Source organism: Phyllostomus hastatus, unplaced genomic scaffold (assembly GCF_019186645.2).
Source record: "Phyllostomus hastatus isolate PE091 unplaced genomic scaffold, TTU_PhHast_1.1 phas_scaffold_78, whole genome shotgun sequence".
In the NCBI taxonomy this organism is placed as follows: Eukaryota; Metazoa; Chordata; class Mammalia; order Chiroptera; family Phyllostomidae; genus Phyllostomus; species Phyllostomus hastatus.
In genome coordinates, this window is record NW_025334041.1 from 66,538,849 (window position 1) to 66,563,773 (window position 24,925).

At 38.2% G+C, this 24,925-nt stretch overlaps 1 protein-coding gene across 1 annotated transcript in view; it reads left to right on the forward strand.

Moving 5' to 3' along the window:
- The window catches only part of VWA3B (von Willebrand factor A domain containing 3B), a 204,174-nt gene that overhangs the window by 141,250 nt on the left and 37,999 nt on the right, over nt 1-24,925 (forward strand). Inside the window, exons 15-20 of the mRNA XM_045826975.1 lie at nt 1,955-2,082; nt 4,362-4,519; nt 12,966-13,079; nt 14,439-14,526; nt 14,609-14,765; nt 23,831-23,949. Coding sequence (XP_045682931.1) covers nt 1,955-2,082; nt 4,362-4,519; nt 12,966-13,079; nt 14,439-14,526; nt 14,609-14,765; nt 23,831-23,949 — 764 coding nt within the window. The remainder of the gene's footprint in view (nt 1-1,954; nt 2,083-4,361; nt 4,520-12,965; nt 13,080-14,438; nt 14,527-14,608; nt 14,766-23,830; nt 23,950-24,925) is intronic.

Here is a 24,925-nt window from a genome sequence, read left to right on the forward strand (position 1 = left end):
AGTTTCCCACAAGTCTCCTACCACAGAAGATCACACCACAAAGACAGGGAGTCAAAACAGATAAATCTGCCCTGGCTGGTGTGGCTCAGTAGATCTCTGCCCAGACTGAAAACCAAAGGGTTGCTGGTTTGATTCCCAGTCTAGGGCACATGCCTGGGTTCAGGCCAGGTCCCCAGTAGGGGAGTCGTGTGAGGGGCAACCACACATTGATGTTTCTCTCCCTCTGTTTTTCCCTCCCTTCCCCTCTCCCTAAAAATAAATAAATAAAACCTTAAAAAAAAAAAACCTTCACAACAGTATGGATGGAACTGGAGAGTATTATACTAAGTGAAAAAGCCAGGTAGTGAAAGACAGATACCATATGATCTCACTTATGAGTGGAACCTAATCAACAAAACAAACAAAAGAGCAACATAGAACCAGAGATGTGGAAATAAAGAACAAATTGACAGTGACTGGAGGGGAGGAGGGAGAGGGATAACAGGGGAAAGTAGGGGAAGGGTTAAATAAAGGAACATGTATAAAGGACCCAAGGACAGGATAACAGGGTGGGAATTGACTGTGGGAACAGGGGGTGGGGGTATGGAGAGGGCAGGGGAGAGCAATGGGAGGGATTGGGACAACTGTAATTGAACAGCAATTTAAAAAAAGACAAATTGTAAACTGTAAGAAATTATCTTCAAATTGTATATCTAATGAAGGACTTCCATCCAAAATATATAAATATCTCTAAAAACTCAATGATAAGGTAACTTAAAAAATGGACAAAATATTTGAGCAGATATTTTACCAAAGAAGATATATGCATGGCAAATAAGAACATGAAAAATGCTTAACATTATTAATCATTAGGGAAAATACAAATGAAAACCACAGTGAGATACCATTGCCCAGCTGTGAGAATGGGTAAAAGTAAAATGATTGGCCACACCAAGTATTTGCAAGAATGTGGAGGAACTAGAACACTCATGCATTACTAGCTACTAGTACAGTCATTCTGGAAAAGAGTTTAGTAGTTTCTTTAAAAGTTTCACATCACCCGTCATATGATCCAACCATTCTACTCCTAGATAATTTCCCCCCAAAAATGAAAGCAAGTGTCCATACAAAGCCTTGTACACAAGTGTTCATATAATAGCCCAAAGCTTGAAACAATTCAAATGTCCAAATATAGGTGATTAAATGTTGGTATTTAATATACAATATAATACTACTGAGCAATAAAAATGAATTCTTTATTGATTCATGCTACATGAGTGAATCTTAAAATAATTATATGAGTGAAGGAAGCTAGCAAAAAAGAATATGTACTTTATGATCCCATTGATATAAAATGCTAGAAAAGTAAACTAATGTATAGTGACAGAAAGCAGATGAGTAGTTACTTGGGATGGAGGGGTTTTGCGGTGGGGGAGAACAGATTTTTAATGCAGCATGAGGAAACTTTTGGGGATGATGGATATGTTTATTGTCTTGATTGCAATGATGATTTCACAGGTGTGAATGTCAAAACTATTCCAATGGTACATTTCCACGCATTCCACTGATTGTATGTAAATTATACCTCACAAAGCTGTTTAAAAATGGAATAATGTAAGAACTGCATGTTCTTTGGATTCTTCTTTTCCTGATACACTTGGTTTTGTGTTAGAAATGTTGCAGTGTGTCCCTGACTGGTGTAGCTCAGTTGGTTGGGCGTCATCCCACAAAACAAAAGGTGGCCAGATCTTTCTCAGTCAGGGCACATTTCTGGGTTTTGGGCCTGTTCCCCGGTTGGGGTGCATGCAAGAGGCAACCAATTGATGTTTCTCTCTCACACAAATGTTTCTCTCTCCTCTTTTTCTTCTCCCTTCTCCTCTTGCTGAAATAAATAAATAAAACCTTTTAAAAAATAAATGTTCGCAGTGTGAACTCATATACAATCTCATAGTGTATTCACATCTCATTTTGGCAGAATGAAGATCTCACTCTTTTAATTAAGGAAATGGAACAAGGACACAGTGATCTGGAGAAAATGCAAAACCTTTATTCTGAGTCCTTGATCATGGACTGGTGGTACAACGGTGAAAAGGAAGGAGACAAGTAAGCATGCCAGACTGCCTGACCCCTTCACTGCGGTCTTCTCCGATGCTCTGCGCCCTCTCCTTGACACTTTTTCCTTCTGCAATGCTTTGTGATATTTCTTTGAGAAAGAATCACACAGTATGATTACTTTAGGATTTTTAAGCAAAGAAGATTTATAATCTAATAATTTAATGACAACTGGCTTAAGGAGGCCACATGTTCACCTTGATAAGTAAGCTCTGAATTCCTTCCATGGCACCTAAAAGTAGAGCTGGCTTTATCTGAACCTGATGTAAACATGCCGCCAGCCCCGGCAGTGACAGAGCAGAGGAGGTGTATGTGCGGTGAAGGAGACCTGACTCAGGGCCCAGGAGGTCCAAGGTCTGGATTTCAGTCTGGACGTTGGCAAATTCATACCTTCTCTCCAGTCCTATTCATTGCTGTGGGTCTCAGTTTCCTCACCTTTGAAATGATAGATAATTTCTTGATTCTTTTCTTGCTGTGTATTCTGATACTTTTCTAGTTAGTAGTTTTTAAACAAAAAATCAAAACCACCCCAACATTCAGAAAATGTCAAATCTTACTAAAATGATTTAGCATTGTACAGATATTGAAGTATCACAGCTTCATATTAATACTTTATCAGGAGGATTTTTTTATTTAAAAGTGTAATAGCAAAATCCTCTATCAAAATTCACTATCATCCTATTAGCAAAATAAGCATTAACATGGGCTGGGAGCAGGGTATGAGCACAGAATCAGTACAGCAAGATAAATGCTATTCCGGGGATCTTTAAAAAAGAGATTTTTATCACATTATTTTTTAAATACTTGTTTGGGAAAGCTCAGGTACATCTTCTAAATTGAGAAAATTTGAACAATTAAATTAAGAATCAAGTAAATTGGCAGCACTTCAGTGTAAATCACCTTCTCTGTGCTTTCAGCCATTACCTCAACTGTCCTTGTCCCCTAGTTTAATTACACTGAAATCTCTGGAAGTTGGCTTGGTCATTTAACTGTACTTGCAATTGATTAAGTAGTGAATGCATTCTAGTTTTATTACATTTCTTGTTTTAGGGGCTGAAAGAGGCAGGTTTCAGAGTCAAGTGGACAAGTGTTTTATTCCAGGCTTCCTACCACTGCATGTTACTTAACCTCGCTGAGTCTGTTTCCTCATCTGTAACATGGGAATAATGGTAGTCATAGAATTGTTGGATGGATTAAATGAGAGAATGCCTGGCACATAATAAGATCTCTGAATTAATATAAAGGAAAGAGTAAACACCATACCTCATTCTATAGATATCATGCTTCTATACTTCTTGTAACATAACAATATTAGGAAAAGCTATTCACCAATTTAGCTCCAGTTGAAAACAAATTGCCTTGTTCAAGTTTTATACCAGCTGAAAAAATATTCCCTAAATGTCCTCTACCTTCCTTCTTTTTTCAAATATTTATTGAGTATAACTCAGGAGCCGGGAAAACTGGGAAGCCCAAGTAAATGTAAGCCTGGTCCCTTCTGTCACATCACACATGGTGTGGTGGGGGACACACAAAGGACTATGGACATTGGGTGGGTGCTCTATGGAAGTAGGCACTGGCATGCGGAGGGTGGGAGTGAAGGAGGGAGGTGTTACCTATTCATTGTTGGAGAGGAGACTGTTCTGGAAACTTTCTGTGTCCACTGGGTTTAGAGCTTCAGAGAAGGTATGTCTGGGAAAATAGTGGGGAATTTCTGAGGTCTCTCCTGGTGCCAGAGCTTCACCAGAATGTTTTTCTGTGATCTAGTGCTGGCACAGGGGCTCCAAGGCAGGAGTTTCCCTCTTATGGTTTTATAAGAGTTGGTTGTCCAACCCTTTGGTTGGATAAATGGGTTTCTGTGACATGTTCTGGTTTATAACCAGATCTTCTCATATTAATCCTCACATCAGCCCCATGTGGCCAAAGCACAGCTAAAGTTTTCCAGTTGATTGATGAAGAAAATGACAAAGTTTAGAAGAGTATTGAGCAACTTCACTGACTCACACAGCCAGGAAAGACTAGAGCTGTGATGGGAGCCTTATCTAATGACTCCAGATCTGTGTCCTTGTCTACTCTCCTGCGTGGGGCAGGAATCAAGGGCTATCCTTATGCATTACCTAAATGAGGGGGTGGCTCACTTCTTTAAGTTTGCAGCTTTCAATATGACTATTGATCCAGCCCTGCCTTCATAATGGAAATTTTATGTTTTCCCCTTTCTTTTTCTTTTTGTTCTTTCTTTTTTTGTCTACTTTTTTTTATCTAACTCAAAACAGGCATCAAAAAGAAATCTGTTCCTTGGTTTCACCTCCAGAAAAATGTGCAGATCCTCACTCTGATGTTGAAGCATCACAGGTGTCTTCCCTAAAAATGTCAAAAGTACCAGGGGACCTTTCCAATGAAAAGATTCAGAAAAAGAAAGTTCTCCATGCAGGTATCAGTGAGCAAAATGGTTTGAATCTCATTGCTGGTTTTCCTTCAGTGCAAGAAAGAAGAATATATCTAAACTCATGCAATGTTATAAAAGAAGCTTAAAACTGTGTTTTTTCCATTAAAATTTTTATTGAGATTATTGTACATTCACATGCCATTGGAAAAAATAATACAGAGAAATCCTGTATGCCAACCCTTCACCCAGTTCCCCCAATGGTGACATTTTCAAAATGTAATAGTACAATATTGTAACCAGGATATTGACACTGATACAATCCATGATTTTACTCAGTGTGCTCAGTTTTACTTGTGTTTATTTGTGTGCATGTGTGTGTAGTTCTGCATGATTTTACCAGGTGAGTTGTTTTGTGTTTTCACCACCACTGTCAAGATACAGAATAGTTCCATCCCCACAAGGATGCTTGGTGTTGCTCTTGTGCAACCACACCTACTTTTCCTAAGCCTGGGAACCCACTAAATTCTCCATTTCTAAAAAGTTGTCATTTCAAAAATGTTATATAAATGGAGTCATGTAGTACATAACCTTTAGGAATTGGCTTTTTTCACTTTCTATTTTCCTGGAGATTCATCATAGTTTTTGTATCAATACTTCATTCCTTTTCATTGTTGTGTAGTGTTTCAAGATATGGATATATCAGCGTTTATTTAAACTTTCATCTGTTGAAAGGTATTTGGGTTGTTTTCCATTTGGGGATATTACAAATAAAGCAGTTATAAACATTCATGTACAAGGCTTATATGAACGTAAGTTTCATTTCTTTGAGGTAAATTTCCAGGAGTGCAATTGCTGGGTCATATGGTAACTATTTCTCAGAGTGGATGTGCCATTTTCCATTATCACCAGCAATGTAGGAGTGATCCAGTTTCTCCATGTTCTCACCAGCAGTGGTGTTGTCACTTACCCATAGGTGTGTGATATCTTACAGTGGTTTTCACTTGCATTCCCCCAAAGGCTAATGAGGTTGAACATCTTTTCATGTGCTTGTTTGCAATCTTTAGATCCTCTTCAGTCTGTGCACATGCTTTGTCCATTTTCTACATAGATCAGTGGTCCATGCTCTTCTATTCCTGGAAAAAATTGGAGTAGTTCTTTTTTTAATATTTGATAAAATTATCATGGAGCCATTTAGGCCTTGAGATTTCTTTTCCAGTTTTTTTTTCATTAAGAATTCAACTTTTTAAAAGTGGTTTTAAAGCTATTAATATTGTCTATTTCATTTTAGTTGAGTTTTGGCAGCTAGTAGTTTTAGAGGAAGTGATTCTTTTTTCTAAGTTGTCAAATTATGAGTGCAAAGTTATTTATTGTACTCCTTTATTACCTTTTTAATAGCTGCAAGAGCTATAGTAATGTTCCCTATTTTATTCCTGACATTAGTGTTTGTCTGTCTTCTCTCTCTTTCTCTCCATCCCTCTCTCTCTCTCTCTTTTATCTTTTTCAATCTTGCTAGAGGTTTTGTCAGATTTATTGCCTCTACAACAAACAGCTTTTTGCCTCACTGATTTTCTCTAATGTTGACTCCATTCAGTTTCATTGATTTCTGTTCTTTATTGTTTCCTCCGTTCTGCCTCCTGTAGTTTCTTTAGCTTTTTGTTTTCTATTTTCTTGAGTTAGGATTCTATTATTGGCATCAGATCTTTCTTCATTTCCAATGTAAGCAGTTAGTGTGATCAGTTTCCCCCTTGTACTGTTTTAGTTGCATCTCACATATTTTGATTTGTTATGGTTTTGTTTTCATTTATTTCTAAGTATGTTTACTTCCTTCAAAGACTTCCTTTATGGATTATTGATAAATGTATTGTTTAAGTTCCAAGAGTTTAGAGATTTTCCCCTATTGTCATTGTCTTACTGATTTCTAGTTTGATTCCACTATGGTCAGAGAACATATTATATAGGATTTTAATTCTTTTAAATTAGTTGAGGTTTGTTTGAATAACTAATACATAGTCTATATTGATAAATGTTTCACAGGCACTGGGAAAATGTGTGTTCTGCTGTTGAGGGGAGTGTTTGTCAGTTAGATTCTGGTGGCTGGCTGTGTTGTTCAGATCTTCTCTGCACTTGCTGATTTTGTGCCTCAGTTGTTGAGAGGGGGGCTATGAGGTCTTCAAGTACATTTGTTGATTTATCTCTCCTTTCAGCTCTCTCAGTTTTAGCTTCATATATTTTAAGGCTGTATTGATTTGTTTGTATGCATTTAGGATCTATATATCTTCCTGGTGGATTGAGCCCTTGTTAAGTAAATTCTTTTTGCTATGAAGTCTACATTATCAAATATTAATATAGCCACTTTAGCTTTTTATTAATAGTTGCATGGCATAACTTTTCTTCCATCTTTTTTGTTGTTCAATTTACCTATGTTGTACTTGAAGTATAAATGTCTTATATGTTGCATATAGTTTGATTCTGTTCCTTTATCTGCTCTGCCAATGTCTTTTTATTAGTGTAATTAGACTATTAACATTTAAATTATTATGTTAGCACCTGGTATTGTTATTTTGTTATTTTCTGTTTGTTTTCATTGGCCTGATTTCTCTGTTTCTCTTCTCTTGCTTTCCTTAGGTTATTTGATTTTTTTAAAAAAAGTTACCACAAACTCCAATGGAGTTGTAAACCACAACTCCATTTTGGTTTACTAGTAGTGTGTGCATGTGTGTGGTATCTTTAAAAAATGTGTGACAATAAATCAGTTTAGTGAATTATGAGTCAAAGCCTCTCTACTAGATACTTTTCTGGCTATCAGTTTGATATGTAATTACCTACAATAAATTCCCATTTATTCTGTTGTAAGGTTTTTTAAAAATACATTTTATTGATTATACTATTACAGTTGTTCCAGTTTTTCCTTCTTTGGTCCCCTCCACCTGGGGACCCCTATTCCCTCCAGCAATCCCCCCTTAGTTCATGTCCATGGGTCATACATACAAGTGTTTTGGCTACTCCATTTCCTATACTGTTCTTAACATCCCCTTGTCTATTCTATACCTACCAATTTGTACTTCTTAATCCCTCCACCTTTTCCCCCATTCTCCCACTTCCCCCTTCCAAATGATAACACTCCAAATGATTTCCATATCTATGATTCTGTTTCTGTTCTGCTTGTTTGCTTTTTAGATTCAGTTGTTACTGTTGTGAAATTATTGCCATTTTAATGCTCATAGTTTTGATCTTCTTTTTTTCTTAAATAAGTCCCTTTAAGATTTCCTACAATAATGCCTTTATGACAAACTCCTTTAGCTTTATTTTGCCTGGGAAGCACTTTATCTGCCCTTCAATTCTAAATGTTATCTTTTCTGGATAGAGTGATCTAGGGTAGAGTACTTCTTTGCTTTTCATCACTTTCAATACTTCTTGCCAGTCCCTTCTAGTCTGCACAGTTTCTTTTGAGAAATCAGCTGACAGTCTTACAGGAACTCCTTTGTAGGTAACACTCTGCTTTTCTCCTGCTGCTTTTAAGATGCTCTCTTTATCTTTAACCTTTGGCATTTTAATTATGATATGTCTTGGTGTGGGCCTCTTTGGGCCCAACATGTTTGGGACTCTCTGCTTCCTGGACTTGTATGTCTATTTCCTTCACCAAATTAGGGAAGTTTTCTTTTTTATGTTTCCAAATAAGTTTTCAATTTCTTGCTCTTTTTCTTCTCTTTTCAGCACACCTATGATTTGAATGTTGATGTATTTGAATTGTTGAGAAGCCCAGAGGCTTCTTAACCTATACTTGTTTTGGGGGACTCTTTTTTCTTCTTGCTGTTTTGATTGAATGTCTTTTTTTTTTCTTCCTTATATTCCAAATTGTTGATTTGATTCTCAGTTTCATCTGCTCCACTGTTGACTCCCTGTAAATCATTCTTTATTTCACCTAGTGTCATGTTTATTTCAGTCTGGGTCTTTTTTATGCTCTTGAAGTACCCAATGAGTTCTTTGGGCATCCTAATAGCCAGTGTTTTGAACTTTGCATCTGATAGATTGCTTATCTCCATTTTGTTTAGTTCTTTTTCTGGAGTTTTGTTCTGTTCTTTCATTTGGGCCATATTTCTTTGTTCCCTCATTTTGGAAGCCTCCCTATGCTTATTTCTATGTATTAGACAGAGCTGCTTTGAATCCCTATCTTAATAGACTGGCCTATTGTAGAAAAGCTCACTGGTAAGTTGGATGGGGCAGAGCCTTAGGTAATCAGTAGGGCCGGGTAACCCGTGTGAGCCAGGTCGATGGAGTCTCAGATTTGTGTTGCTGATCTGTGGCCATGTGTAGGGGAGAGCTCAGAAAGGGATAATGGCCAATACCTGGCCTCTGGAGTTTTGTCCAGAGGGAAGCTGTCCCTGGCGCTTGCCCTGATGCCAGACACTTCAGTTTCTTGCTATATGCCACTGGTGCCCTTCCAGCTGCTGCCCTGGGGCTGGAGCCCAGAGGGAGTGAATCTGCATAATTCCTAAGTTCACTGTGGGCCCTTTAAGAGGAGATGCCTGAGAATCCTGCAGTTTCTTCTAGCACCCCAACCACCATGGATTTTTACAGCCAGAAGTTATGGGAACTTATTATCTTCCTAACACTGGTACCCTGGGCTGGGTGGTCTGGTGTGGTGCTGGGATCCCTCACTCCTGAGGTATCCCTCCCAATTTTTATCCACCACACGTGGATGTGGGACCACTCCTTATGTGTCTCTGCATCTCCGCGCATCTTCATGTCGCCACCCTTGCTATCTATCTGGATAAATGTGACTTAATTCTTTGGTTGTTGTACTTCCATACAGCTCAATTTTCTGATACTTCTGGGTTTTAGTTGTTTTGTTATTTAGTTGTAATTTTTTCTATGGCTGTGTTTGGAGGTGAGCCATGTTTACCTATGCCTCCATCTTGACTGGAAGTCCCTGGGCATAGCAGCTGCTCCCACTGGTGGCTGACCAGGAAAATATCCACCCCCCCCCCCCATTTTTTAAATTACTACAGTTTGCATTCAGGTATTAGTTTCAGGCATATAGCACAATGGATAGACATTCATTCATCTAGGTTACAAAGTGTTCTTTCCTATATTCAATTGTCCACCTAGCACTGTAGATAGTTATTACAATATTGTTAACTACATTCCTTATGCTTTACTTTACATCCTTATGCTGGTTTTTTAGCTACCATTTAGTATTTCTTAATCCCATCCCCTTATTTACTCTGCCTTCCCAACACCCCATCCTGCTGGGTTCCATCACTTTGTTCTCTGTATCTCCAAGTCTGTTTCAATTTTGTTTGTTCATTTATTTTGTTCTTTAGATTTCACATATAGGTGATATCATATGGTATTTATCTTTCTCTGTCTGGTTTATTTTACTTAAAATAATACTTTCTAGGTCCATCTGGGCTGTCACAAATGGTAAGATTTTATTCTTCTTCGTGGCTAAGTAACATTCCATTGTAATATGTATCACAACATTTTTATCCACTTGTCTATTGATGGGCACTTGTTTTTGAGTATATTTTTGTGTCACTTTTGTAATGATTTCTTTAAGTATGACAGATGAATGTGACTTATAAAAGTGTACTAGCATCAACATTATTTTAGCACTTTGTGTGGAGTGTGCAGATCTTACTTCAATTTAGATTTCTTTACCTTCTCCAGTTTTAAATCATTGTTTTGAGTATGAGGTGGTTTTATAACTTTAATTTAAATCATCAAGTATAGTTTATAAATCTCAAGAGGAAAGTCTATTGTATATATCATATTTTTCTCTTTTGTTCTTTCTTCCTTCCTGATTCTGCAAAATATCTTCTTTTTTAATTTCCTTTCTGTTTGAAGAACTTTCTGTATTCAGTCTGTAAAGGTAGATCTGATAGCCACAAATCCTTTTGCTTTTTCTTAGTCCAGAAAAATTTTTATTTTCTCTTCATTTCTGAAGGACAACTTGCCATATTCAGAATTTGCAGTTGATAGTTCTTTTCTTTCTGTAGTTAAGAAATAGTGTACCTCTTCCTCTGGCTTCTTACATTTTAATGAGAAAAATCTGCTGTCATTCAAACTAGTATTCCCAAATAGGTAATGCATCCTTTCTCTTTGGCTGCTTTCAAGATTTTTTCTTTGCTTCTAATTTTCAAATGTTTAATTATACTCAAACTTGGCATACAGTTCTTTGAGTTTATTCTTTTTGGGGTTTGCTCAGCTTCTTGAATCTGTATGGTATGTCTCTGTGGTATGAATCTGTATGGTATGTCTGCATGGTATGAATCTGTACAGTAATACATGAAAACTTCACCAAATTTGGGAAGTTTTCATCTATTATTTATTAATAGGGTCTCTCAGTTTTACTTTCTTTCTCACCACCCTTTGGGATTTGATGATATGAATGTTAGATATTTTGTTATTATCCTGCATACTTGAGGTTCTTATCTTTTTTAAAATGTATTTTCTCTCTGTTGTGTGATTTTCTTGGTTCTTGATATTCTGGGTGATTTTTTTAAATAGTATTCTAAACATTTAGTCAGGATATTATATTAAGGACTCTGGATTTTATTTAAATCTTTTCTTTTAATAAGTAAATGCTCTGGTCAAGGTTAGCACATAGACCTTGGCCTGTTTTTGTGGGCTGAGGTTCCAAGAGCAATTTAATTTTCACAGCCTTCATGGTATAACTTTTGTGCTTGGTTTTCTAATGTTACTGAGGCTGCTTCTGGTGCCTGCTATGGCTGCCTGAGTTTCCTCAGGTCATTCCTGGAGATTGTAGATGTCCCTCAGTGGAGAAGAGTTGTGGTGGCTTTTCCACCACTGTCTCTCAGGTGTCCCCATGGGCAGGGAAGGAGAGCCTTGCCCCAGAAGGAGCAAGAGGCTTTCTAGAATGGGCCACTTGCTATATCTTGGTCCCTCTTGAATGATCTGTCCGCCTCTCCTGGTGTCTCTGTGCAAGGGAAAAATATATTAAGCCCATGGGGACAGAGAGGCTTCCCATACTAGGCCACTTGTGTGACTGCATCCCTTTTACCATTCCTGCCTGCCCATTCCAATCAATCTGAGTTTTGCTAAAGATACTATTTGCTACTCATCCTAAACATTTTAATGTCTTTTGTCATTCCACCATTTTACTTAGATTTGGGGTCATTGCTAATGATAGGCAATCCTGTGATGAATTTTTATTCTGTTTTTATTTTAATATAGAGAATTGAGAATGTGGGGACAGATTACACAGAGCTTGGGGAGCAGTTAAGTGCTTGAATCTACTGTAATAGTTGCAGAGTTTGGGAGCAGTGCAGTTTTTATGTTTGGGGACTTTTGGAGCAAAATTTTATTTTCATTGTGGTGTACCTGTGTTTGTGGTTGTTTTTGTCTAGTAATTTTTTCCTAGTGTGGTTAGGGGCAGGAATTCAGCTCTCCTATGTGAATCATCTACCTCTTTTTCACAGACATCACTCCCAAGATTTATGCTTCTTAATTCTTTGTTACGGAGGCAACCAAAACACAACTCACCTCTTTGCTGCCTAGAAAAACAATAAATAGCACATAGCACACTCCTATCTCCATGCATGGAGACTACTGATATTATCTTTCTGTGCAAAAGATAGACAATTTTCAGATTACTAAATATTATTCACTTCATCTATTTTCTTATGGGAGATAGTTAGTCCCTTCTTGTTGAAAACAAGGACACATTTCATTCATGAATACTACATAAAGCCTTGGTACTTGTGCCTCTAAATTGTGAAGTAGAGAACATATTTATAATTAGTGTAGTTTCTATAATCACATATGAAAACTCACCAAAATATCTTGGTACAGGTTCATTCTCTAAAGCACACAGACTAAATGTCAGTATTTGATAAGTGCCCATTTGCTAGTTGAAGGGATCCAACAGAGCGTAGAAAATAATATAAAGGTATGGACAGCAACTGTAGTAGACAGGTTTCTAAATCAGCCTACCAGAGATGTCCCACTCTAAACCCTGCAACCTGTGATGATAATGAGTCATCACTCCCATGATTATGTTATGTTGACCTTGAGACAGGGTTATTGGGGATGTGGCATGTACTTACACAAGCCCTTAGAAGCAGGGGCTTTTTCCATCTGGTGGCAGAATGGAAAATCAGAGACAATGCAGGAGGGAAATTCAGTGTGCCATTGCTGGCTTGGAGATGGAGGGGCCACAGGTATAGAAATGTGGGTGCCATGCAGAGCTGATTGAGGCCTCTGGCTGACAGCCCACCAAGAAACAGGGACCTCAGTCCTACATCTGCAAAGAAATGGATTCCGCCAACAACCTGAATGACTCTGGAGGCAGATTTCTCTCCAAAAGTGTCAGATCCATTGCCATAGCATTCAGTTGGTGGCAGAATTGTGATCAAGGTTTAGGAAACTGAAGCTGCATTTTTTTAAAGATCCAAGGAAATAGTTGCATCTAATGAAGTATCTCTTTCCCTCCCAAATTCTTTAACCCCTCTCCTTGAAATACCCACAGAATCAACCAAAACCAGCCTGCTCAGAAGCCAGATGTCCACCCTCAAGAGCTCAGCTTGCAGCAAAAAGGATGACTTTTCCAATTCCAGCAACTGGGACACTCCACGTGACAGAGGCAAGCCCAAGAGGGTCTCTATGTCAGGAAGACCAGGCTGGCCTCCCTTTGCCCAGTGGGTCTGCTCCTGAAAGAGCCGAGTATAGATACTTAGGGGAAAACAAATAATTTTTAAGTAGATCCAGATTGCTTTCTCTTCACAGGACTCTCTATTAAGTTAGGTCTACCTGCTTTTGTGAACTGGGTTTTCTCAGGGCGAGGCTTGCACTTACTGTGTTGGGGTGTATAGTGGACACATGGCCTGTGTAACCATGGTGCTAGTGGTAATGCTCACTGCCTCTCCAAGGTTTGATTTGAACATTTAACACTTCACAGCTGGTTTGTTTTCTTCCCTTCATTCATGTGACACCATCCAGTGAGCCACTCTCTGGTCCATATTATCAGCCTTTTAGGGGCTAAACATGAGGAAAATGTGATGTTTCCACTCAGTTTTTATTACTGTTGATAAAATCATTATTCTTAAAATAGTGATTTTTAAAAGTTTAATTCTGTAGTACTTTTCCCTATATTTCAGATAGTTGATAAATTATAAATCCCAGCTACACACACACACACACACACACACACACACACAAAATCCCCTAGGTAGTAAGAAGCACCTGAGTGACAAATTCACACCTATTGTTACTCAGTCATAGCTTAATCAAATCTTGTTCTTCAGTGCTGATTTAGTTGATGTCTTTTCCTCAGTCTCAAAAACCCTTCATATATCTGAAGTCTGTTCCATGCACAGTTCTTACAGGGCTTATCATATGATGATTAGGATATGATAAATTAGGCATTTACTGAGCTAATTTTCACTTGCATTTATAACTCCAAGTTAATATAAGGGTATACATTAAAACCCCCAAGTGCTAATTTGAAAATTTGAACCTAAAACCAAATAGAACCTAATAGAGATTTGGTTTTCCTACATACAGATAAGAAAGTACCAAACAAGCTATCAAAAACTAAAATGTCGATTGAAGCTTCCCTGTATAATTTGGGGAGAGTCTAATGAGGGCAACATTGAACAATCAGTAGTTAATGGTATTCTTATTTAACATTTTAAAAATGTGTTCTCTGAAGAATGAGAGAATGAGTATGACTCAATTTTCCCTGGAGAGACATCTCAGGGGCCATGGGATGAGGAAGATGAAACAATGACAGCACAACATTTATCTATGCATTGGTCTGTAGTATCCACTACAGGTGACTCTTGTCTGAGAACCCTCTCTGATAGACCAGTATTCTCTGACATGTGGCTCATTTCTTAGCCCTCAGTCACAACTGAGCTCAGAGATATGTGTGATCCTCTTGTGTTTTGACATAAACCCAACATATGAGGATATTATACAACTGCCACTTCCCTTTCCACAGAAATGAGCATCCTGCTGACAAATGAGTATCCAGATGACAAATCATTAGAAAGATTGACTCCAGAAGGAAGCCAAGTTTATGACCAAAAGTGAGTGTTTTAATTTTACTGGGACAGTATTGTTATGCTTTTGTTTTTTGAAAGTTTTAAATGTCACAGTCAATGTTCCTAGTTCTTCAGGAATGCCTTCAGCAAACTGGCTCAAGACCCATGGCTTGGTTGCCAGGAAACTCACCATCATGGATGCCTTGTCAGTGACAGCTGTCCCTCACAGCGCCACCTACATTCCCATTCTGGACAAGTATGTTGTTTCCAAGGTCTTTGATGAGGTAAAATGATCTTCTGTATGTTTCTGCTTGATGTAGTTTTCATTTCCCACTTCAATGAAAAGTCATCTACTTCAGTGTCTTGTACACTTGTAACAAAGATGTATTTCACCCAAAAAGATTTATTTGTAAAGGCAGTAAAAAGGAACGAGAGCAGCTCTTAAGCATTATTGCTATTAAGCTACAAAGGGACTGGCCTTTGTTAGGATGGCAGTTCATGGTCCTCTGCTGCTGGGTGGCAGCAGAGCTGCAGCAGTGTTTGAAAAGCCTCTGGGCCAGAGTCCTGAGCCCTAGGTGTCCAACACCAAAGGACAGGGAGAACTTACGAGAGCTTATTTCCTTCCTTTGCTTGCCTTCTCTTTCTGAGTGCAGGGGCATCTTTGCTATTGTGAAAGTCTCCAAAGAAAAAGGAGAGAAAGGGGGAAGGAGGGAGGAAAGGAGGGGATAGAATGGAAAGTTAGCCAGAGCAAAAGAACCCTAAGAGAGTGACAAGTGACAGACATTCATGTCCCCGAAGGAGAAAAAGAACTTCCAGTAAGAGGACATGGCAGCGTTAAATATGGAAGAAGCCAAATAAGTACTGAAAAGTTTCCGTTGACTTGTGTGATAAGAAGGCCCTGCCCTTAGCAAAAATAACTCCTGTGGAGCAGCCAGATTGCACAGGGATGGGGAGCACAAAAGAAATGAGCATATAAGGACTGAACACCAGTGCTTCAAATATAATGGCAATTAATCATTTAAATAGAAATATATCAGGCTTTACAGTAACTAATTGAAAACAATATCCTTAAAAGACCTTTTCTCATCTGAAATATTTATAGAGGAATGGAAGAGGTTTGGGATTTACTTCCAAATAATCTGGATGGTAGGAGTAGCAGGGTAAGGGAGGAGTAGATAAAGCAAGATTGGCCATGAGTAGATCATTGTTATATTTGGATAATAAGACTATTGAGTGGGGCAGGGGGATCATCCTATTGTTCTGTCTTCCTTTTTTACATATTTGAAATTTTTCATAAGAAAATGTTGAAAAAAATTAAAGGCAGGTTTTAAAAAGAGCTTTATCTAATTGGTCTTGCAATGGCCGAGATATGATATATTTGGAAGAAGTGGATGAATTAGTGAGTTTTTTGTATTAATCACACTTAAGAAATTACACCCATGGACTTTAACACACATCCTGTGTGACACGACTGATGGCTCTGGCAGTTGTATGTGTGCTTACTTAGGCTGGGTTCCTGATGGCTCTGCCTTAAGGTGAGTGGTCCTGTCACTGGCTGTCATCTTGTGATGGGCAGATTCTATTTATACCTCCAGTGAACTCTAACCTGATTAGTCAGATACCAACTCATCACTTGAACTTATTTTTTTCTAGAAGTACTAATTTATTTATTCTAAGAAGTTTGGTGACAGCTTCTCATAGTCTGTGGATTAATTTTATTAATATTCTTGAGTTTTATTTGGAATAAAGTGTATTTAGTGAACTCTCCCTGGAAGGAGAATTTTCTTATGTTTATCATGTCTCCTTCTAGGCCTCTCAAGCCAAGATACATCAAAAGTAAATTTCCCAAAAATCAAACATGGTAGGGTAGGAAAACAAAAGAATAAAGTCAAAGGAAGAAACCATAAAGGAAATATTTATGGATTGAATAAATAAAAATAAAAATGTTATTTTGAATAAAAACATATAATAAAATTAAGGCAGATCTCAGAAAACAATATTGGTAACATATACACCACACAGTTGAGGAAATGGCAACTAAAATAAGTTCTAGTTAAATGTGACATGTGGAAAGTAGAGACTGATGATGGAAGAGGGTCCCCTAACACAGTTTCACACATCAGAGAGTTGTTCAGACATGGTCGTGAGAGTTCAGACATGAGCATTTGTTTAGTCCAAGTCCAGACTTGGGGAAAAGAAGGAGTTATGAAGGTGAGGAAGTAAGCAGGAGTGTCCTAGGCAGTGGGGGAGCTTGTAGGGAAGTCTAAGAATCGGAGAAGGTTTGTCATTCCAAAGAAAGTTTAGCGTGACTGGAAGAAGGCATTAAAACTGGGGAAGAAAGGGTTTTGATAAAGTTAAAGACTTTGAATGTCATCCTGAGGGGAACTGAAGGGTTTTTAACAGAGGAGAGAAAAGATCAAGTTTGGGCTTTGGCTGTTATCTGGAGAAGAGTTGGAAGGATCCGAGGCTGGGAAGATGAGGGGCAGTCAGGAGTCAAAGCCATGGTGGCTCTGGCCCAGATGGTAACACTGGGGATGGATCCAAGGCTATTTATAAAGTGGACAGGACCAAACCACATGGAGCCAAGACAGAAAAAGGACAACAGTCAAATTTAAGATGAAAGAATTGGGAAGAAAAGTAGTGAGGATCCTGGTCTTCAAGAGAACATTCTAGTTTTCTGACTCCAGAAAGCAGTGCCACAGAAAGAGGACCAGTCTTTTTCAAGTGCATTATACCATGGGACTTGTGCTTGGTCCCTTTCTGGCATTATAAATTCTCATCTCAAGCCTGTGGGTAGGTTGCACACTGTCCAGTGTGCTCACCATCCTTTATTATTTTTTTAAAGATTTTATTTATTTATTTTTAGACAGAGGAGAAGGGGGAGAGAAATAGGGAGAGAAACATTGATTGGTTGCCTCTCACATGCACCCCAGCTAGGAACTGGGCCACAACCCAGGCATGTGCACTGACTGGGAATTCCCAGCAACCTTTCTCTTTGCAGGATGGTGCTCAACTGAACAACGCTGGTCAGGGCCAATCCTTTATTATTGATAATAAGAACAAGAATAATGATTATGATGAAAATATACTGAAATAAATTCTAATTTCACCCTTAAAGCACACTTACATCTTTTAGTCCTTAATTTTTTTATCTGACTTTAAGAGACCCTTAGCTATAGATGGGAAAAATAGGAAAACAGTTATCTAAAAATATGTCCCAGTTACTGGGATGTATAGCTCTTTGAGACTTGAACCTAATATTTTATGAAAAGGTAGACAAAAACTAGAATGGAGCTGAAAAGAAAACATGAATCTAAATCCACTTCATTGAAAAATTTAATTGACTCTTGCTCTTATGTTCTGTGTATAGCCACATCCATCTGGGTAGAATTATAAAGCAATGTTTGGCACCCTGACTGAGTAGATGAGTTGGTTGGAGTGTCATCTCATACATCACACACACACACACACACAAAGATTGTATGTTCGGTTTGATCCCCAGTCAGGGCACATGCCTAGGTTGCAGGTTCAGTCCTGGTACAGGTGTATATATCTGATTGATGTCTGTCTGTCTATTGTCTGTCTATCTTTCTCTCTCTCTCTTCCTTCCTCTCTCTCTGAAATCAATGAATATATACTCAGGTGAGGATTTAAAAAATAATTTAAAAAGATAAAGCAGTATGCAGCTTCATCACCAACACTCTTCATTTCATTCATGACATAACGTATGGGCTCTTCCTTCTTTTAAAACACAATGCTATATTGATTTTTCATGTTTCCTGGAGCAGCATCAAATCTGTCACCTTGAAAATGAAGTATTGAACAGAGAGTTTGTCCTAGCAACTTGTTTTAGTTTTTAAAAAATATTTGTTTGTTTGTTTTTAGAGAGAGGGGAAGGGAGGGAGGAAGACAGGGAGAGAAATATCAATATGTGGTTGCCTCTCAGGTGCCCCCTACTGGGGACCTGGCCCGCAATCCAGGCATGTGCCCTGACTGGGAATCAAACTGGTAACTCTTTGGTTCTCAGGCCAGCACTCAATCCACTGAGCCACACCAGCCATGGCTGGTTTTAGTTTTTTCTTGAATCTAGACTTTGAAGCTCTTCATTGCCAATTGCTTTGAAAATAAAACCAAAATAATTTGGAAACATTAGTCTACATCTTTGGAAAGTCTAAACCTTCATCATCATCATGTCCTTAACAGCATCTCATCAAGGCTCCTTGCTTTGTCTGAATCTGGGTTCAGCAGACAGCTTTGTGGTCAGATGGCCTTGCTCATTTACTCCCAGCAGGCCATGGCAGGTCTCTAATGTGGTATGAAGGAGTCCTCACACTAGATTCTGAGTGAAGCATTTGATATCATCAAAGTATTTCATTTAAAACTTAGAGCAACCTAATGAGGTGGATATTCATCTCATCATTTAGCTGAAGAAAAACCTTAGGTGCAGATAGGTTAAAGGTGCTATTAAAGGCCTGACATTTTTCTGCTTTCTAATGTAGTAGCATTAAATGTAACTTTTCTATTGATAGAAAATTTATTCTAATTGAAAATTCAAAAGCACAGTTATTGCAATAGCTATATATATTCACCATGTAAAAAAGTTAGAAAATATAGTTAAATGGAAAAGGAATAGTACTTATAATTCCACCACAGATGAAGCAGTGGTGTATGTCCTCTTTTGCTTGTTGTTTTTGTCTTGCCAAAATTAAGTCAAACCAGACATGCTGCTTGGTGCCCCCAGTTCTCTCAAGTCTGTTGTGAGCATTGTTCCACACCAACACATTTGTCTAATGCACCATTTTAATTGAAATTTAAGTTCAAAAAACTATCTTTTATATTTAAAAGTTTAGATTGAAAAATGTAAGATGTAATGTATACTGTCATCTACACTGTAGTAAATAACGTTTCCATGGGTTTGTGGATGGTTTTATTGACACACTGCTTTGCCAGTTAATTTGGTGGCCCTGCCTTCATTTTGTTCTTTGGAGCCTGAGGATATTTCGGCTCAGTAGCAAGTGTTCAGGCTTTAGCATGTGACAGCTCAGACAGCTGCGCTATCTGTCCAGAGTTATCCACCCAGTACATGCACGGCTTCGGCATTCTCACTACACATGTCCAGTCAGACACTTCCTGGCCAATCTGGCTGTAAGTTCTGCATATTTATTGGAAGAACTGACTTTGCTGAAAAAGCAAAAGTAGTTGGTGAATTCAGTCAGGGTTGAACAATAAATATATAAATACCAGTTTCACAATATCATCTCATTTTCAAAAGGGGGATTGTAGGATTGTTTATAAACACAGACTGTTATCAGGTAGAATTTTGTCTGTACTGCTTTAGCAACTAATAGCTGTGTGCACAGTTCTGTATTGTGCTTTATTCATTTAGCATATATAATGAACATATTTCTTTGTAATGACTGTTTTTGAATGATTTAATGGTTGTACTAATATTCAATAATATGAGTTACTACAATTTATTTAACTATTCCTCCCATTTTGAGGCAGTTCAGTTGGAATTTTAAGAATGCCTATTTCCCTTTATCTTTGCTATCATATAGAATAGTTACATTAAGAAAACTTTGCCAAACAGAATCTGGAATGATATTTCATTTTAATTTTTTATTGCTTAAGAACAGTTTTCTTATGTAAGCTTAATATCTTTCTTAAAATCTTTTCCACATTGTTCATATACTTAGCAGATGCCCCTTTAAAAATAGCAAATTTACACTCATCTCATGCCTCAGTTACCAGGGATTAAAATTTGGTGGAATCCATATGTATCTTTTACAATATAAATAAACTTCAAAAACCTTTGGGACTTGGCCATTATTTTAATTTATATATAATTTTAGTTTTTCATGTGTTCAACAAATGATTACTTTGTATATGTGCTAGAAGCTGGTGTTTTTTTGTTTTGTTTTTTTTTGTTTTTTTTTAGGAATAAAGAACTATAGAGTTTAGTGGAGAGGCAAGTCATATAACCAGAACTGCATATGTGAATATATTGTATACAAGGCTTGAATGAGGAAATATGTAGAGAGTACCTAGCACTTGGCAGAGATGAAAGAATAAACACTATTTTCACTATTGATGCAACTGTTTTTAAGTACTTGAGTAGTGGTTCTTTTAGGGCATTTCTGGTCTAACAGTGGGAAAAATTCTAACAGAATCAGTCCAGATTGGCTCTCCATGAATTCCAGAAATTTCTTCTGCCTTTATGTTTAGTGTCTCCCCCTCTCCCTCCCTCCCTTCCTCTCTCTTCCTCTTTCCCTCCCTCCAGTTAAAATCTTCTTACACAAGATGTGATTATTAATATCAATTTGGTAAATTTTCTAGATTAACCTCAAGAGAATTAAAATAAATAATACCTTGATGCTTTCTTTTGTTATCAAATTTTGTCTAGAAGGTATCTCATTAGTTGGTTATGCTTAATTTGCATTATAAGAGGTAATAAGTAGCCCTGGCTGGCATAGCTCAGTGGATTGAGCGCGGGCGGCAAACCAAAGCATCGCAGGTTCGATTCCCAGTCAGGGCACATGCCTGGGTCGCAGGCCATGGTCCCCAGCAACCACACATTGATGTTTCTCTCTCTCTCTCTCTCTCTCTCTCTCTCTCTCTCTACCCCCCTCCCTTCCCTCTTTCTAAAAATAAATAAAGAAATAAATATGAAAAAAAATAAAAGAGGTAATAAGTAAACCACTTTCAAAGGAGGTATGATCTGGCAGTTTTGTCCCCTCTCAAACGGAGCTGTCAGTTGCTTCACTAACAGCACTCTCCTCCCCACTTGCCTCCTGACATCATCTGGGCTGTGATTCTGACCTCCCAAGTCCCTGTGAGAACACTCTTTATGACCTCATAGTCACACCAAATTTGATGTCATAAAGAGAATATCCCATGGGACCTCCACGTGACCACCATGTTGTAAAAACTAAGACCACAGACTGAAGGTGTGGAGTATGACTTTGTCTTTCCCTAAATCTGCATGCACACAAGCCAGTTTTAAACAATTTTGAACTGCAACCACACTGAAGTATATTATGGCCATGCAAGGCATGAGATCCAAATCCACAAAAGAGGGAAGTAGCTCGTTAAATGATGGGTTCGCTTTAAGTATGTTAAGTGAGGAGTCAAACCAGTCGTGGTGAAATGTGGTAACGCTGCTACACATTTTGTGGTGTTGATTTGTAATTAAGCTATATAAGTTGGCAAACCTGGAGGGCTATTTATAAACTTTTAAAGAGGTTTTTTCCTCCAGAGGTGATAAAAATGTAAGTAAGAATCTTTTGTTCAGATTGTAATCCACCTCCACCACCCCCACCCCAACCTACCCTCTCAACATGTACGCTATCTGCAGCTCTATTTTGGAAAGATTTTTTTTTTTTTCATTTCTACAAGCCTCATTCAGTTTTCAGAGTCCAGTGAACCCATCATTCTGACTCTTGCCTTTGACAGCAATTGTTAGAAGCCACATGCTGAATTCATGTGTCTGACAAGTAGTAAGTTTTGGCTATAAAGCCTCTTTATGATTTTCTCTTCAGTTTTTTTAATCTGCCTATCTTCTTGTTAGTTTCAGTCTTGATGTTTCAATTGCAAGATGAATGTATGTATTTTTCATTTCCACTGTCTGCTTTTCCAAGAAAGATTTTATGTTTTTATTTAAAGCATTGTAGTTTTTCCCATTTGTTGTTTCTTATGGAGCTTCTGTATGTTTTTTGGATGTTTATATGACTGTTATATCTTTGAACAATCTAACCATGCTTTGTATAAAATCATTGTTAGATGGCTCATCAGTTTTTCTTCTTGTAAATTGGCATTCTGATTGTAAATTTGCTCAGCTATTATTTTTGGCGTGTGTGTGTGTCTTTTGGAATTTTAGTATGCTGACTCATTTTAACAAGATTTTTTTTAATGTTTTTTTTCCTATTTTGCACTTGCCCACATCCGTCCCCTTGAGCCTCTTTTTAGAGTTCTTGTTCCTTGGTAATACGGGAATATTATAGATGCAGATGGTGGATCATAGATTCAGGATCCTCTCTCACTAGACTGGGCCTTCTTTCAGGGGTGGGAAACCCTCATGCCAGTGCTGGCTTCAGGCAGAGCCTCTCAGGCCCTTGCCCTGGGTGCAGAGCACTCAGGACCCACGTGCTTCCCAGGAGCTGAGCTCCCGTGGCCCCTGCCATCTTCAGACGGAGCCAACAAGCCCACGGCTTCAGCCCTGCTCATCTATTCATAGTTCTGCTCAACTTTTTGTCTCCAGAAATCTATTTATCAGACATGTATGTTTTTTCTTCTTTCTTTTCTATGTATTTTTTAAACAATGACAACAACAGTATGATTTCTGTATGATTTTGGAGGCAAGGGGGAACATAAAAGCATGAACTATATCATCTTGATTGACTGAAAGTAAAAATTTACTTTTTAAAAACAGTTACCCACATTTCCAAGATACCTATCTATATGCTCCTTGTAGTTGGAATCAGTTACAATTTTGAAATGATATAGTTAGTTACACTTTTTCTTTTTTGTTTAAATATTAAGATATGGATTATGCCTCTCTATGAACATATATTTATTTGTCAACAAATATTTATTGAGGGCACACTATGTGCCAGGCACTGTTCTAGGTGATAGGAATACGGTAAGTGAATAATAAAACAAAGTCCCTGTCGGGTGGAGTTTGTACTGTGTGAGGGAGAAATAGGTATCAGGCAAACAGAGGAATGCACACTGTTACAGGTACTACTAAGATGGCATAGAATCAGAGGCCTCCCAAGTCCCGGAAGTAAGCCAGCTGCAGAAAGAAGGAACTCAGAAACAAGCCCGGTACTCTGCTGTTTGTACAGAATGTGGTTCCATTGACCACTGAGCCTTCTTGATTTGACATGTATAGGAACCTCTCACAACTGATAAGGAAAATGGTCAAGAGGTGTTAACTATCATCAGATATTCTCAAGAGAAAATTAAATGTAAATTAAATATATGAAAAAGATGTTTAGCCCAGGTAGTAATTTGCAAGTAGCAACAGTGGGACCCTGTGGGATCCTTACTGATCACTCCATCAGTTTGACAGAGATTCCTGAAGCTAATGCTCACTTCTAACCACAGAGAGTTTCCCTGAACAGTTTGTTTTTCTTTTTTTTGTGGCAGTGGTTGTTTTTTAAATATGTAGTTTTGGGAAGAAAAAGGTTAGCAATGATATCTCTAATTCTTATATTTTTAATGATTTTATAATTTTCTACAATTATATTGATCTCATAATCAGCGAAACATACTGCATAGCCATGTAGATCCACTTTTGAAAGCACCACTAGCCTATCACATGACGCTCTCCTGTGGCATTGATGTGTAGGTGTTCCCTCTGGCCCACGTGTGCAACGACACAAACAGGATGACATTAATTAACCCCCAAGGAGTCAAGCTCAATATCTACAAGCAAAATGTGGAACAGGCAATTAAGTCCTATGAAAAGTGAGTATTACTCCGGGCTGCTCCCTCATGGCTGTGGCATTTGTTTTCGCTTGTTTTCTCTTTTGTTAGCTTAGTCTTTTTCATCTGGGGCAGCTGTCTAAAACTCATCTATAAGGAATGTCAAATGCAGCAGCCGCAGCAGCAAACGCCAGCATTTCCTGTGTGCCAGGCGTGCGTTAAGTACCTCACCTGAGTGTGTCCAGCATAGTTTTAAACTGTCTTCCCTTCTCTGAGCCTGTAGAAATCTCGAGTTAACACAGGATCTTTAAACCTTTCCCTTTAGAAGAGTGAATTTGGTCATTTTGACACTTAACATTCTGTATAATGACTAATAAAATCCCACAATAGCGAGATAATGGAGATAAATAAGTGTGTGCTATTATGTATACAGTTTTTTTAAATCCTCACCCTTCTTCCCTTCTGATTTTAGAAGGGAAGGGAGGCAGAGAGGGAGAAAAACATTGATTGGTTGTTTCTCTTACTCGACCTGACCAGGGACTGAACCCACAAACCAGGCATTTGCCCTGACCAGGAATCAAACCCACAACCTTTTGGCACATGGGACGATGCTCCAACCAATTGAGCCACACCAAAATTGAGCCACGCCAGGGCTACAAACCATTTTTATTTCAAGACCAAGAAGAAGATCAACTTGATTACAGTGAAAATTATACTTTGAAATGGTCCTGTTAGTGCTGAGATACGGGCCTTTTTTCAAAAAGGCTGCAGATCCAGTCTCACCCTGCCTAGCTCTCTAATCACCTCCCACCTCCACCCCAACACTTGATTAATCCTTGGTGCACAGCACTTCATTAACCTTGGAGTGAGCCTGGCTTCTCCAGGCAAGCCTATTCTTGGTTCTAGAGACTGTGTGATTGGGTTTTCATTTACCACCACAGAGGTGGAAAAAGTGAAATCAAGTTCATGAAAACTAACACTATGTCCCAGGCCAGCATATACTGTCAATTGTCATTGT